A 15,283-nucleotide genomic window follows, 5' to 3' on the forward strand; every position below is an offset into this window, starting at 1 on the left:
ACAGTTATAATGTAATTCCTGGGAGAGCGGGGACCTTGTTTATCTTGGTTACACCATCTAGAGCTGTGTCTGGCACACAGGAGGAACTCAGTAAATATTTATTAAATGAATAATTAATCCTGCACAGGCGATCTTTGTGTAGGAGCCCTCCCCCCTACTTTTGGAATGTATTATAAATAATCCAACAGGAGGAGGATTACTGGATCAAGAGATGGACACAGATTTTGGCTCTTGAAATGTATTGTCAAAGTGGTTTGCAAAGATGTGAGGTCAGTTTTCATTTGTTGGGCAACTTTTTGAATCCCAAGTGCCGAGGTAGTGATTTCTGGAATGTGGGGGAGGGAGGGAGGGCATGGGCCGAAAGTAAGAGTGGCAGGTTAGAGCCGCTGCCCCTGGTGTGCCGAGGCCGCAGCAGCAACAGTAGCAGAGACCAGCCTGGCAGGAGGGTCCACAGCCTGGCCTCGCAAGCCTGCCTGGGGCAGCACACACAGGGAAACTCATGTGTTGCATGAACTTGGGTGGAGCTGTGGGAGCCGGGGTGAGCCGAAGAGCTGGCAAGTACACCCGCTCTTCAGCACAGTGAGGCCTAGTTCTGGAGGCCAGGTCGGGAAGCAGTGAGGGTGTGGAGGCCAAGGACACAAAGTAGGGCTTGCACCAGGTATTAGAGGCCCCTTTGCAAAGGTTACTTCTGGTTTGGAGTTTTTCTGCTTAGAACAGGGAGTCTGGGACTTCAGGTGTTTGAGCATCTCTATGCATAAACCTCCGGGAACAGAGAGACCTGTTTTATGCAGTTCTGCACACAGCCAGGCCCATTCAGCAGTGCCCTGCTCCATCTCCTAGAATTGCTATAAGAGCTAAAGTAGTAGATATGCATAAGGGGCTCAGAATAGTACCTGGCACATAATAGGCATCATCCCAGAGTTGGCCATTATTAGTCCTAGCCTGTATTCCTCATGGGACTGTGAGCTTCCTGATGGTGGAAACTATATCTGAGGCAGAATAGTCTACTGCTAATGAGTCAGTTTACTCCCTGTAAACTCCCTCAGTTTACTCCCCTGTAATGTGGAAATAGTACCAGCTTCATTGGGTTGTTAGTGGATTCAGTGAGTTGATGAGTATAAAAAATACAGAACAGTGCCTACCATACAGACAGCACTCAGTGAGTGAATGGATTTAATAAATGCCCGGATCTGCCCTGAGCACATTCTGCAAGGGCAGCCTACTTTCCCTTTAGTGATCTCCTACCTTCTCTTTTTTCTTAAGACCTCTTTCTCATTGCCACCCTGTGTTTCTCTTGCTCCCAGAATCTCTCAACCTTTTCTTCAACACATTCCTGAAAGGCCTGTGCATAATTACTTAACTAAAGTGTCAGTTATTAAGGGGTTACTCCCGTTCATGCAAAAATCCTGACTCTATAGGACCCTGTCAAACCTTGTTATGTCTGAGAATCCGCACTGTAGGCATCATCTGGGAGATGCAGAATCTCAGACCACTCCAGACCTAAAGAATCGGAATCTGTACTTCCACAAGCTCCAAACTAATACTCCTCAAACTTTAATGTGCCTATGCTTTTCCTGGGGATCTTTTTAAAATACAGATTTCTAGGCTCCATTCAGAGTTTCTGTCCAGTAGATCTGGGGTAAGGCCCAAGATTTTGCATTTCTAACGGGTGATGGGGATGCTGCTGGTCAGGGGACTGCACTTTGTGAAGCATCGCCCTAAGACTGACAGCCTCCAGGATCAAAGGAATGAAGACTCATAGGGATATGGGAAAATCTGAGGCACTGGGGAGATTGCTTTTTAAGATAGTGGACCCCTTGCCAGTCTTTTAAAAGCATATCAGACAGTCTCTGCCTGTGGTATCTTAGCACAAAAATGCTTTCGGCTATTAATGCTCTTTTCCATATTTGTCCAGAATTCTACAGCTTAGAATTTCTTTCATGTGTTTGATCTTATTTCATCCTGCAACAACCCTGTAAATGGAGCTCATTTCCAAAACCGAGAACCGAGGCACAGAGAGCTCTGAGAGGTAGAAATCCCACAGACAGCTGGCTGCCATTAGCCACCACAGACTGTGCCCCTAATCCTTGCCACCCCCAAGGCTGACAATGCCACTCTGTCTTCATAGAGGGACAAACAGAGAGGTTTGCTAGGTTCAGGATCATTCCCAAGGTCACAAACAATTGTATGTCTTACTTTTTCACCATATTATGTCCCCATAGTAACAAGTCCTGTCTCTGTCTCTTACACACACACACACACACACACACACACACACACACACAGCAGCCAAACTGAAGGGCCATTTTTCATTTCCACACTCAGCATTTAATTAGTGAGCAGGCCACATTTTGGCCTTTTGCCTTCAGCAGTGAAGGAGATGGCAAGAGGAACGTGAGATGATGACCAGCCCTGCCCCAAGGCCCAAGCAGACCCAGGAACCCTCCTTTCTACTTTCTCCTCCTACTCTGGGCATATCCCGTTTCTCTTTCTCTGTTCTCAGAGAATTTGAGTTCAGTCCTGGCTCTAATTTCTGAAAGATTCTCTATTTGGAAAAAATTTTATTAAGCCAAATAATTCTTTCCTCAGCTCCAGTTTCTCTTGCCTTAGCCAGCTTCAACCATGACCCCCTTTCCATCTACCCCCCAAAACACCAACATAAAACACATAAAACGCACACACACACACACACACACACACACACACCCAACAATCCAAACTTCAGCCAAACAGAAAACCGTCTTTCTAGGATTGTTCTGACTTTTCGCATCTCATCTGCTGAAAATGTTAGCCCTGGGCTCCACCTGGGGCTCTGACCTCTGCTTGCCTGTTAGGCCCGCTGGTGGGAGGAGACACCAGGTGCTAATACCAGGTTTTGGCCCTGATTCCCCTGTGGAAGACCCGACGAACCCCTGCTCCTTCCTGGCCCGTTTCCTCATCTGTGAAATGGGGAGAGGTTGATTAGATGATCTCTAGGAAATCAGATCAAGATTGAACCACCTCCCTCCAGGGAGTTCTTTAAACTTCTATATGTTATGATTCTACATAGGAGGTTCACAAGGGAGGAAACGTCAACTCTATTGGCAAATTTGAGTCCTTGGAGGGGAGGTGGGGGGACCTGTCGATTGAGAGTTCTTCAAGTTGTGTTGTATCCATGTGGAAAATGATCTCAGGACACATTTTGCAGAGTTTATTTCTGGTGCTGCCTCCCTTCATTTTTGTACACCCTGTGTTCCCACTGCCCCCGTGCCCTGTACCCAGAGCCCTCGTGGGCCACACTCTACCCCGGCTGTGTCCTCGTGTGGGTGGGGGGCAGTTTAGAGAGCATCTAACAGAACACACTCAGGGTAATGGGAGTACTGAAGTCCGGGGAGGCAGAAGCTTTGCCAAGATTACACAATGGCGGTGTGCTGCTCTTCCGGTATGTGAGAAGGCCATCCAGCTCAGAGGCTAGGAGCCTGGGGCCCTAAAGATGCCCTACCACTTGTGAAGGTGTGTGACCTAGGGCAAGTTAACCTACCAGATCCTCAGCTGTTTCCTTCCTAAAAGTAAGAATGATGACCATCTTCCCAGGGTCATGAAACGTCGATAGGAACGCCACGTACTGCAGTCTGCATGATGCCAGACAAAAGAGGTGTTAAATTCATCATCCACTGTGTGCCAGGGGTCTATTATTAACCACCCCAAGTTACATTTGTTGTGCCAGGCGCTGTGCCCATCACTTTATATGAATGGTATGTATTATCTCACTTAAGTCTCACAGAAATCCTCTGAAGGGGGAATTATTGGTACATCCCATTTTTCAAGTGTGAAAACAGAGGCTTAAGGAAGTAAAGCAGACGTTTTTGTTTCTCTTAATGACCTCTTAAAGCTAAAGGCACGTTGGACGTCATCGGGGCAAACCTCCCACACTGAATGTCTCCCGTACCGCTCCTGGAAGGGGCTAGTGATTGGGCACTTGGTCCCTCGCAGACAGCCTCCTCTGTCTTTGAACGGCTCTGGCTATAAAATGCTTCTTTGGAGGGAGCCAAAATAGATTTCTCCATAACCTCCTCTCATTTGTGCGGTGGAAAGAACGCTGGGCTAAGAGTCAGATGCCTCGGGCTCAGGTCCCAGCCTTTCCAATTAACAGTGTTCTGACCACCGGCTAACTGCTCCTCTGGGCCTGTTTTCCCAGGTGAAAATGAAGGAATTGGATGAGAGGAGCTCTAGGTCCTTCCTGGGTTGGACATTTCAGGATCATATAATTCATGACTGTGTGTGTAATGCACACATATCTGATTATAATGATGGAAACAGTGAAGGAGCAGACACTGTGTTCCAAGGAACAGATCTGTCTCTGCCAACATGTCTGTCAGGGTGGGGATCCTGCCAGCTGAGAAGAATCCAGAAGGTTCTTAGAAATGGAGTTCTCATCTTGTCTTAAAACAAGCCTCCCCCTCCCTCCTTCCCTTCCCTCTCCTCTTCTCCTCCACCCTCTCTCCTCCATTCTTTCCTTTCTTCCTCCTCAATTCCTTCCTGATTCAGAACCATGAAGGAATATTTCGACCTCCCAATCAAAGTTAAAGATCATGTCCCTGGTGACACGTTTCTCACATCGCACTGAGTGTGCAGAATCAATTTGTTTTCAGGAGTAGGGAAACCTCTGGAAACATGATGCAGAGCCGCCTTGTGTCTGTGGGAGTCTCTCCAACCTGGCTGCTAGAGTCTAGTGCCTGAGGTGGTCCTCAGGCCCACGCATGGCCTTTCACAGGATCTTCTGAAGCTGGATGCAAATCTGTGCATTGTTTGTGTATGTGCATTTTCTAGGAAAAAAGGGCCTGTGAGAGAGAAGACACCTGTGTGCTAGACTAGGAGCTGGGCTTGGTGACCCTAGGAGTTGACCTGGTTGTTATTCAGAGTCAGACTGTGCTGCCATCATGGAACACAAAGACATCACATCAGACAAGAAGGATCAAGAGGGGGGAAAAGAAAAGAGACTTTTCCATAATCATGTTTGAGCAGAAAATAAGAGAACAGCATTATCCAAACCACAAAAATGACCAAACATCCCCCCTTTCCTGGCTATTGTGAGTGACTGCTACTTCTTTTCCTTCCAGTTAGATAAGAATTGAGGTACTCAATCATAGGATTACTCCTGCTTCCTGACAGCATCCAATCCAGAGCAAAGCCCTGCTTCCTTAAAACTTCCCTAAAATAATCCATCACCAGCCCGAATCCTGTAAGAAGTCCTCTCTGACATCCTTTTCTGAGAAGCTCCATGGTTCCCATGGTGTGCATTCTCTTTCATTGCAGAGTCCATAAGCTCTGCTTTGTTCACTTGCCACATCTCTTGCCTGATTTACTGCAATAACTCCTGTCACCCCTCTGCTCAAAACCTTGCAATGGCTCCCCTTTCCCTCCGAGTAAAGCTAATGCCCTTCCATGATCTGCTTGATCTGGTCGCTGTGCCCTTGCTGGCCTCCTCTCCATCTCCCTCCCTGGTTTCTCACTCTACACCTGTTACACCAGCCTCCTGGCTCTTCTGTAAGACACTGGGCATGTTCCTGCTTCAGGTGCGGGAACCTGGTGCTCCGTCTGCCTGGAACACTCATCCTGTAGGTGGCCACATGGCTCCCTCTTTCGCCACCTCCAAGTCTCTGCTCGGGTCTCACTTTGAAGCCTACTCTGACCAGATCACTCTATTTAAAACTGGTGAAGGTTATTAAGGAGGGCATGGGTTGTGATGAGCACTGGGTGTTATACACAACTAATGGATCATTAAACACTATATCAAAAACTAATGTACTATACAGTGGCTAACTGAACACAATAAAAAAATAAAATAAAAATAAGGTTTTTAAAGTTCAAAAAAACCCACAAAACTGCAATCCCTCCCTTGACCACTCCCCAGCTCCCTTACTCTGCTCTCCTCTTCTTTTCCCCATAGCTCTATCCCCTTCTAACAGTCAGGGTCAGGTGCCTACCTGCTGTCTTTATTGTTCACGGTGTATCTTCCCAGCTGGAATCTAAGTCCCACAAGGGTGGGGATCTAGGTACCAAGTGCCTGGAATTGGGCTTGGTCTACAATTACTTATGAAGACATATTTGTTGGATGTTGCTGAATAAACTAGCATCACAGAGTGGAAAGTAAGACTGAACATGACTTTGGCTCAGGATCCCTCACTGAGAAATATGGAGTGAGGCTGCCTGCCTTAAGCTTGGCTCATTGTCAATTCCACATATTTTCTTAAGTCAGAGTTTCCTAAACGTCAATCTTGTACATGCCAACCTCATGATTTTTGCCCTAAGAACAACCTATACTTTTGTTTACTTAAAACTTTTTCTTAAATAGACTTACTTTTTGACAAATACATTTATTTTCAAAGAAAATTGTATATCACAGCTTTGAGGTGCTAGTTGTATTTTTTTCTAATACATGTTAAAATAAACATATAGCTGTTTATCACTATATCACTCTATTACTATATCACACACCTGAAACTAATATAACACTGTATGTTAACTAACTGGAATTAAAATAAAAACTTTAAAAATTAAACATATGGCTATTAAATGAATAGGGTTCATTTGTAGCACCTAAATCTTCTTACTACCCCAGCGGAAACCTGCCTATGCTTTTCCCTTCAACCACAAAGATCCTTCTGCCTCCCTCTACCTACGCAAATCCTGCATGCCCTTCCTCAGGAGGCCTCAGGAAGCCCCGCCAGCTGTCGCACTCACGCACTTGGCTGAACTCCCTTCATACGCACAGAAAAAAATACATGCCATGCTTATATGCCATGTGGTTCTGTTTTCTGTTTCACAACTTAAGATTATAAAATACCTTCTTAGAGCTATAGAAAGGCATTTGAGTATTCAACTCCCTTGTTTTACAGGCCACCAAAGAGATGAAGAGGCTTGCCTCAAGTCCCTGCAGGGTGGGGGGGGGGAGTCAAGACTAGAATGTGGGCCTTCTGATGCCCCATCCTCAGTGGGAATCTGCAAACACTTAATGAGTCCTTATAATGTGTCCAGCATTGTGCCCGGCACTGGAAATAGTAGTGAACAGAACAGATCCAGACTTGCCCACACAGAGCTTACGGTGCCGCTAGGAAGTTACACACTAAATAAACAATTATACATGCTTAGATAAGTAGTTGCAAGTGCCTTGGAAGAGAAATGCAGGGCTCAGTAGGGACCCCAGCCTGTTTGGAGGATTGTGAAAGCCTCACTAAAGAAGTAGGTTTAAATGCATAAGAGTCAGTTGAAGAGGAGCTGGTGGATTTCTAAATGGTACCAGGCTAACTCAGAAAGGTTTGATCTGATGTTTGAGAGCTGCAGGGCGTCAGGGTTAATTACACCACTGTGCCCCAATCTACTTGCCCCAGGGTTCAGGGAGAAAGAAGGCTACCCAGCAGCTCAGCACTGCATTCAGCAAGAAGGTGTTGGGAGATGCTCCAGGTCTGCTCTGGAGGGGGGCGCCTCAACCCTTGCTGGCAGAGTTTGGGCATATTGGACACATGGGTTGTTTTTGCCAAGGGAGTGCCTACAATGTGAGCTTTGACATTAAAAAAAAATAAATTCTTAGCTCCTGGAAGTGGAAAATCTTAGTATTACTTATAAGGCACACTGTAAACCTTATGTTGTTTCACCTAAGTGGTAAAATGCAGGTTTTTCAAGAAGGGAATGCATTTCAATCACTGTCACTATTATATCCAGAGTTTTCTGGATATCTCCTTGTGAGATTTCAGTGGAGCTGGTTAAACTCTACCTAAGAAATTCCAGCTATTTCCTATATTGGTCTTAGAAAATTAAACCTGACAAGCAATGTGATGGTGTCATGATGTGGAAGAGGGACGTGCGTGGACTGAGAGAAAGTGGGCTTTGGTCTCCAACTCTGCCCTTTACTAGGCTAGAAGAATGGCTTCATTCTTCTGAGCTTCAAGGTCCTCATCCATAAAGTGGGGTTAATAATAATCCCTGCAACTCCTGAAGTTCTTGAGATATTAAATGGGAATCTAGGTGAGCATTCTTTCATGAGATTTAAGGTGCTTACAAAATGTCACTTAAAAATGAACATCCTATTACAAATCCTCTTTTCTAAAGTTCAAATGGGCTCAGAGAGCTGGTTAGGGCCAGAGCAAAGGTCTCCCGATTCCCACTAGGTTTCTCTTCCCCAGGTTGCTGCACTGCCCCTTGCCTTCTGGGGTAGCAGTTCCTGGCAAGAGCAAGTCCCGGGGGTGGGGGGTGGGAGAATGACTAGGTGCTGGGAGGGAGCGGCAGGGAGGAGTGGGATCCCCATGAGGGTAAGGAGAGGGCACTGGGAGGGGAGGGGCCAGGACAGACGTTCCTACCTTCTCAGTTTGCTGAAGGCTCTGACATTAGGCCTTCTCAGGTCTCCGTCGCTGCCTCTGTCCACCTTTCAGTTCGCCTGTCTGTGTGGTTGAAGCGGCTCTACCATAAAATAACAGGCTTTTTCGCTTTTTCGCACATTTTGAAAGCAAAGTCAGGTTTTAATGATCGGTATTCTGTTCCTTGGTATTTTCTTTCAAGCAAAGGCCATGTTATTGTAAGATACCACATTTCAATGGGGCTATTCTTTCGTCCCCAGCAAACATTCCTGAGCGGCAGGTTTTAGGAGGCGTTCCAATTTTTATTGCTTCTGGTATCCGATAACCTTGGAATGAGTATCTGTCTCCATGCCCCCCAAGGCCATGTTATTTCAGAAAGTTACAGCTCTTAAAATTGTTCTTTAATAAAAGCAAGTGCCACTAATTCTAAGTAAAGTGAGCTTTCCAAATAAGACCAGCTGTGAATAAAAAAAGAAAGAAAGAAAAGGAAAGCACTCCAACAACAGGAGTCCACAGTGAAAACTGTGCACAGTTGAACCCCTTCAGGGGTTTTCACAGCCATTTAAAAAGATGTCTTCAGCAAACTCATCCAGATTCGCCAAGAACGCTGAGCATGATGGGCACGTCGTGTCTGTAGGCCAATATTCAATCCAGGTCGAGGAATCTAAAGGGTAGATGTACCTGCCAAGAAAAAAGGACAAAGAAGTGGTTGTGGTGATGGCCACAGATAGAGGAGAGCCAAGTTCCACGGAGCCCAGGCTGCTTAGGCTGCTCGGGCCTGGGAGGCCACGGGGTCATCCAGGCTCTGCCGCACTGGCCTCCCCTGGGAAGGACCACAAACCCCCAAATCTCAGGAAGTTGCTTGGGGCTCCCACGTTTAAAGGCAGGAACAGTATCTGTTTCAAGACCTATTTTTTAAAAAGAGATAATAAGATGCATATTTCAACATTTCTCTCTTTACAAACAGAACAGTCTGAGAACTTATTGAGGGGAGCAGATGTGGTATAGAGGGGGTGGGATGAGCACCTTCAGAGGTCCTCAGTCGGTTTATCCATTAGTGAGTGCTCAGCTGCCCTCATGGTTTTAAGTGGTTCTTTGCTTTAAATTCACCTGGTTTCACTGAGTCTTGGCCTTGTGGCTAAGATCAAGTGTAAATTCACATTATTGCATTTATGCTCCTAATGGTTTGTTGGTTAACAGCAGGACACATAAGGAACATGTAATTAGGAATAAAAGACACCTAGTTTTGAAGGCAAGATCAGAGACTCCAAAATGACTTACTTGAAACTGAAGTTGTATTTTATCTGGAGGGCTTCTTTACCCATAATTAAATACTGTCTTCCTTTTTCCAGGTCAGCGTTAGCACATGTGGCCTTTTTAATGAAGGTGATTTCAGAGTCTTTCTCAGCAACAGCTTCGCCTGAGAGGCACACAAGTAAGATGATCACATTCATGCTACGATGTCACGAATATAAACTCTTAACAACTCCAGTTCGTCATGGCTAGTTATTAATGAGAATAACCTTACATTGAGTGGCTACTGGAGAGTGACATGTCCATACGGTTAAGACTCTGGAATCAGGCTCTCTGCCATTTGCTAGCTGTCTGGCCCTGGACAAATGAGGCTCAGACCCCTCATGTGGAAAATTGGGAATGACAATAAAACCCACCCTGTAGAACTGTTGTGAATATATGAGAAGTGCTTACAACACCGCAAGCACTATATAAGTGCTTCTTCTTCTTATGCCTGTAGAACCAGGAATCAAAAGAACTTCTCTATGGTTGAACAACATTAATCCCCAAATATTATATAGTAAAATAAAAAAGTATTTTTGTAGCTGGCAACAGATGACTTTATAGAGAAGTACAAGATATGTGAAAGACTTGGGAAGATTTGAAAGAGGATCACTTTGGGATTCCCAAAGAACTCAGGAGTAATCAAGAACCAGGTTCCCTTACCTAGAATGCATTCCTTCCCTGGTCGTCCTGTTGCATTTCTACCCATCTTGAAACACATCTTCAATTATTGAGGTATCCAGTAAACACTCCTGGATGTCCTTTGTCATTAATATCCCTCTGTCTCCCCCTTACTCCCATTATACTTGAATTTCCATCACAATGTTTCATTCCATGTATCTGTCTTCAGCTAGGCTGGAAACTTCTTGAGGCAGGGCCTGGGTCTGACTCATTGCTGTAGATTCGGGACTGATGATCAGTTACTCAACTCACAGAGTTATCCTAATTATTAAATCCTGAAAACTTCTGAACGTATACTTAATAATAACTGCATATATGGTAAACTTTAGTTAATAATATTTAACCAGTGTGCACACAACAGTTCAAGCTGATCTTATGTTCTCCCAGTGACCATTAAGACATGACTTCCCCTGGCAGCAATATCTAAGCAGCATTCCCAGCACTGTGTACCAGTTCAGCCCCTGTCCTGGTAAGGAATGTGGCTGCTGGGGCCTTATCATTATTTTTAAAGGCCTTTTGTTATAGAAAATCTCAAGCATATTCAGAAGAGGGAATAGTTAATTAACCTCAACTTCCACAATCACTGATCTTTTTTCCATTTGTATCTTCACTCTGAGCACGCTGTGTTTTAGGGGAAATGCCAGTTTATCATTATCCTTGAACTGCGTGGTTGCCCTCTGTTCTAAATAGTTTAGTTTTTAGTTTGGCTTTATTGTTCGTGTGCAGCAATTCTGGGGTAAGGGGTAAATGTGTGATGTTCTGATATTTATATAAATTTAAAATTTATATCTATTAAAGAAATGAACACCCAGAATGAAGAGATAATAAAGTATGCAAACATTTCTTAACATTTCCTTTTAAATGTCATAAATATGAATCTTCTGAACGGACAGGAGAACAAAGAAGAGATGATATCGATAAAGAACTACAGCTTAGGAATCATCTGATACTGCACAACATTCAGAACAGCCTGGGGTGTCTTCTGATACTGTGCAAGAAATGGTACAAAATAAGGCAAATAATCTGTATGTCCAGAATGAAGAGCACTGGATGATTTCAGTAAAAATAGGAATGGTTTATTCGTCCTTGTAATGTGCAAGCTGGATGCAAATGGTGCTCAAAAGTTAAGACTGTGAAAAAATCAGAGTGCTAAACACCTATTTTCATCAGAACAAAAATCATGGCTCAGATGAAGAAGAATCTGTGATCATTAATGAGAAAAAAATGGAATAACATCACAAATCAATTTCATACGGTAAAACATTTGAAATAATAAAAACCAGAAAAGCATTTTTATCAGAGTATCGATCAAGCAAATAAACATTTGGAAAGTATTATTAGAATCTAACTCGTCTCTAGCTAAAAATGATGAAGCATTTTCATATTTGAAACACTTGAGAATTTCAAAAGAGAAGAAAATCAGTATAAACATAAAGTTGCAATTTAGATCTACTGACCTACTTCTTGCAAAATTTCCATCTGCTGAAATGAGAACACAACTTTTTGGAAAATATAAATAAGGTGATAAAATTTCAATAATTACAGAGAAAATCAACTAATATAAAAAATGTTTTAAATAACGTAAAATAAAAAATTGAGGACTTTGAAGACCGCTTAATAGATTTTGTTGATTTCAAGGTACTGGAAGAAACAACTGAACAACATATCAAACTGTTTAAGAGAAAAGGAGTCAATGAGGAATATTTATGTGAACACCTTACTGGTGCAAACAGAATGCCAGGGAAGAGTCAGGTTTCAGCAAAAATCCTGAAGTTCCCAGCTGTTCAGTGTGGTGTCGACTGAATTACCTATCAAGTAAGTATCAAATGTCTCTGGACACTACGAAGATAGGAGCCAAGCAAAAACTCACTTTAAATATTTGTCTTCATAAATCTGGTGTTTACTACCACATATCTAGGCAGAAGTAAGTAATAATAGGAAAGCTTTAAAAATTGCAATAAGGAAAAAAATTGCAATAATGAAAATTGGAAAAATATTGGCATTTTGACAGGCAGCTGGTAGTGCTACAATCACAAAGGCAGTTTGGAAATTGTATCAAGCCTAATTGGTTCACTTTGATAGATAGTGTGGTATAGGAGCAAATTTTTGGAAAGTGGATAGATATGCCTTTGATGATTTGGTTATGATAGTCTAGCAATTATGTCAATACCATCTTAAGACGTTCAGGAAAATATATTTCAACTTCAATAAGCTCGCAGGTTAGAGAATGAATAATGAAATTGTATAAAAATAAAGGTAACTATGAAAGTGGAGTAAGAGCTTTAAACAAAACCAAGAATGATTATAAATTTGATATAAAACAAAATAAAATCAATTTAAGGGAAAAGCTCATTATATGAAAATGTTTTTGTTTTAATGGCAAAAGTAAAAAATATGATGAACTTTTAAGTTTTTTAAAAAAATTGTGAATCCTGAAACTTTGTTTGTGAAGTTTGTAAAACTCTCAGGATTGAAGGTGAATAAAAACTAAGAAAATTAGGAAAACTAAATATTCAATACATTTTCAAATTTCAAAAATTCAATAAATTGTTGTCATGATTTAGCTGATAATAGAGATACACTAAATACATAAAAATGTCAGACAGTGTCCGAAGAACTAGAAATATTTTGAATGCAATTATTACCAATTTAGCAGAAGCTGAGAGAGACTTTGGGACCATGAACAATACTGTTGCTATTAGGAGAAATTACTTATTGAGATTATAGATTGTGTCAAGACTACCAATTCAATAAAGTTGTAACTAGAAAAGTTTGATGTAGTTCCTTATTGTCAAATCAAAGATCAGACAGGGACAATCCTGTAATGAGTCAAGCAAAATAAAACTGACAATTTCTAAAAATAAAAAACTTATTTGGAATTATTAGAATGATTTAATGAATCATTTGTGTGACAATTTATATAATTTGACAAGCAGTTTTATAATATTTATAGCTTTGTTTAATTAGAGAATACAAGGGAACATATTTTAAAATGTTTTATAAGTTATTTTACATATGAATTCATTTCATCGTATTGGTTATTAACAGTCTCATTTATCCTCACATGGCATCTAACCCACAACTTTGCACTTCATAGATGTTCTTAACTGGTTTCCCTGTTTCTACTCTTGATCCCTCCCATAAAAGAAGCCAGAATGATCTTTTAAAACCATAAATCAGATCATTTTGTTTGCCTACCTCAAATCTTTTATTAGCTTCCCTTTGGACTTCTACAATGAAATCCAAATTTCTTGCCATGTCTTATAAATTCCTGTATGACCCAGCTCCTGCCTACCCCTCAGCTTTATCTCATACTAGCATCTCCCTGACTCTATCACCCATTGGAGTTCTTCACCTCTCTGGTGCTGTCAGGTTACTTGCTGTCTCAGAGCCTTTGCATATTTGGTTCCCTCTCCACTCCACCCCTTTAAGAATAGCTAACTCCTAATATCACCCCCAAAAGAAGCCATCTGTTATCACTGAAGGAGTTTCCCAATTGATTACATGTCTCAAATATAGTACTTTTTATGATTTATATTGTTTAATTTGTTCATTTTTTTAATGTGTCTCCTTGAATAGAATATAAACCTTACGAAGGCAAGAACTCTGGCTGTGTTATTCAAGTTGTATTCTCTGTGTCTAATATAATGCCTAGTCTATCAGTATAATGTCTCATTAGTGGCACATAGTAAGTACTAAATATTTGTTGAGTGGAAGAATGAATGAATGAATTCTCACCAGCTTTGTAGATATCCAGGAGGGTTGCAGTGTACTTAATAAAGACATTTTCTTCAGTGATAGATGTGATACGAACTTTATAAGCTGGTAGAAGAAACAACATAAGAATTCATGTTTAATATCACTAATGCCATGTCCAGTAGAAGCCAGAGTTTGTCAAACAAATGAGAAATGAAGCACAGCAAGCTCTTATGGGCACCCAGAGGTAAATCTCATTTCTTCCAAAAAGCTTCCTAAAGACTCTCAGTCTGATTGTATTGATCATGACTAATAATTCATTCTACAAAGAATCGTTAGTCCTAGCCACTGTTACAGAACAGGCTGATTAGGATAAGAGCAGCAAAAAATTAAAAGACAGAAGCACACTAACAAACAAAATATGTCTTTGTTAGATGTAAAGTTCAGATTCTGATCTTTTAAGATTAGTGGGGTCATGCCCATGGGGAACGTGGAAGAGTCCCTTCCTTTTCCATATGCCCACAGAGGGGCCTTTATCAAAGGTCAGGCCTGCTCTGTGGGCCTCCTGTTTCCTTGTCTTGATTCCTTGGATACCTCCAATGGCTCTGATCTTTGGATTTTGATAGGGTTCGATCTTCTGACTCATCTTTGCTGGGATTGGCAGCTATCTGACACGAGACATTCTCTATCCTGTCCTCTCTTCATTCAGGCATTGATTTTTAATCTACTGTACTTGATCAGTTTTGGAATGAGCAGCTTGAAGGGACCTATCCCTTCCATGTAGCCTAAGAAAAGATCCTTGCATTTTTGCTTTTGATGGGGTTGAAGTGTATGACCTAAAGGTTTGCCCATTTTTGAGATTCCAGCTAGTTAGATGAATGAACTCATCGTGCCAGAACCAAAGGCCAAGTGAATTAGTAGCTTAAAACAGATTTTAAAATGTCCTGAATTGGGGCACCTGGGTGGCTTAGTCAGTTAAGCATCTGCCTTTGGCTCAGGTCATGATCTCAGGGCCCTGGGATCGAGCCCCACATCAGGCTCCCTGTTCAGCAGGGAAGTCGGCTTCTCCCTCTCCCTCTTGCCTGTCTGGCAACCACCCCCCACCCCTACCCGTGTTCTCTCTTTTGTTCATTCTCTTTCTCAAATGAATAAGTAAAATTTTTTAAAAAATCAGGATGAATTCTATGGAAAGAAAGACTATAAACCATACCCACTTTATTCTGATTGCTGTATTTCCAGTAAGCGAGATCAGTGTAATATAATGGAAATAATACTGG

General features: G+C 42.2%; 1 protein-coding gene across 1 annotated transcript in view; it reads right to left on the reverse strand.

Moving 5' to 3' along the window:
• Positions 1–8,474: 8,474 nt before the first annotated feature.
• Positions 8,475–15,283, reverse strand: part of C5 (complement C5) — a 79,684-nt gene continuing 72,875 nt past the window's right edge. Inside the window, exons 39-41 of the mRNA XM_026513879.4 lie at positions 14,049–14,132; positions 9,615–9,753; positions 8,475–9,014 (exon numbers count right to left, since the gene is read on the reverse strand). Coding sequence (XP_026369664.1) covers positions 8,876–9,014; positions 9,615–9,753; positions 14,049–14,132 — 362 coding nt within the window. The 3' untranslated portion in view covers positions 8,475–8,875. The remainder of the gene's footprint in view (positions 9,015–9,614; positions 9,754–14,048; positions 14,133–15,283) is intronic.

The sequence above is a fragment of the Ursus arctos genome, unplaced genomic scaffold (genome assembly GCF_023065955.2).
Source record: "Ursus arctos isolate Adak ecotype North America unplaced genomic scaffold, UrsArc2.0 scaffold_18, whole genome shotgun sequence".
Taxonomy (NCBI): domain Eukaryota; kingdom Metazoa; phylum Chordata; class Mammalia; order Carnivora; family Ursidae; genus Ursus; species Ursus arctos.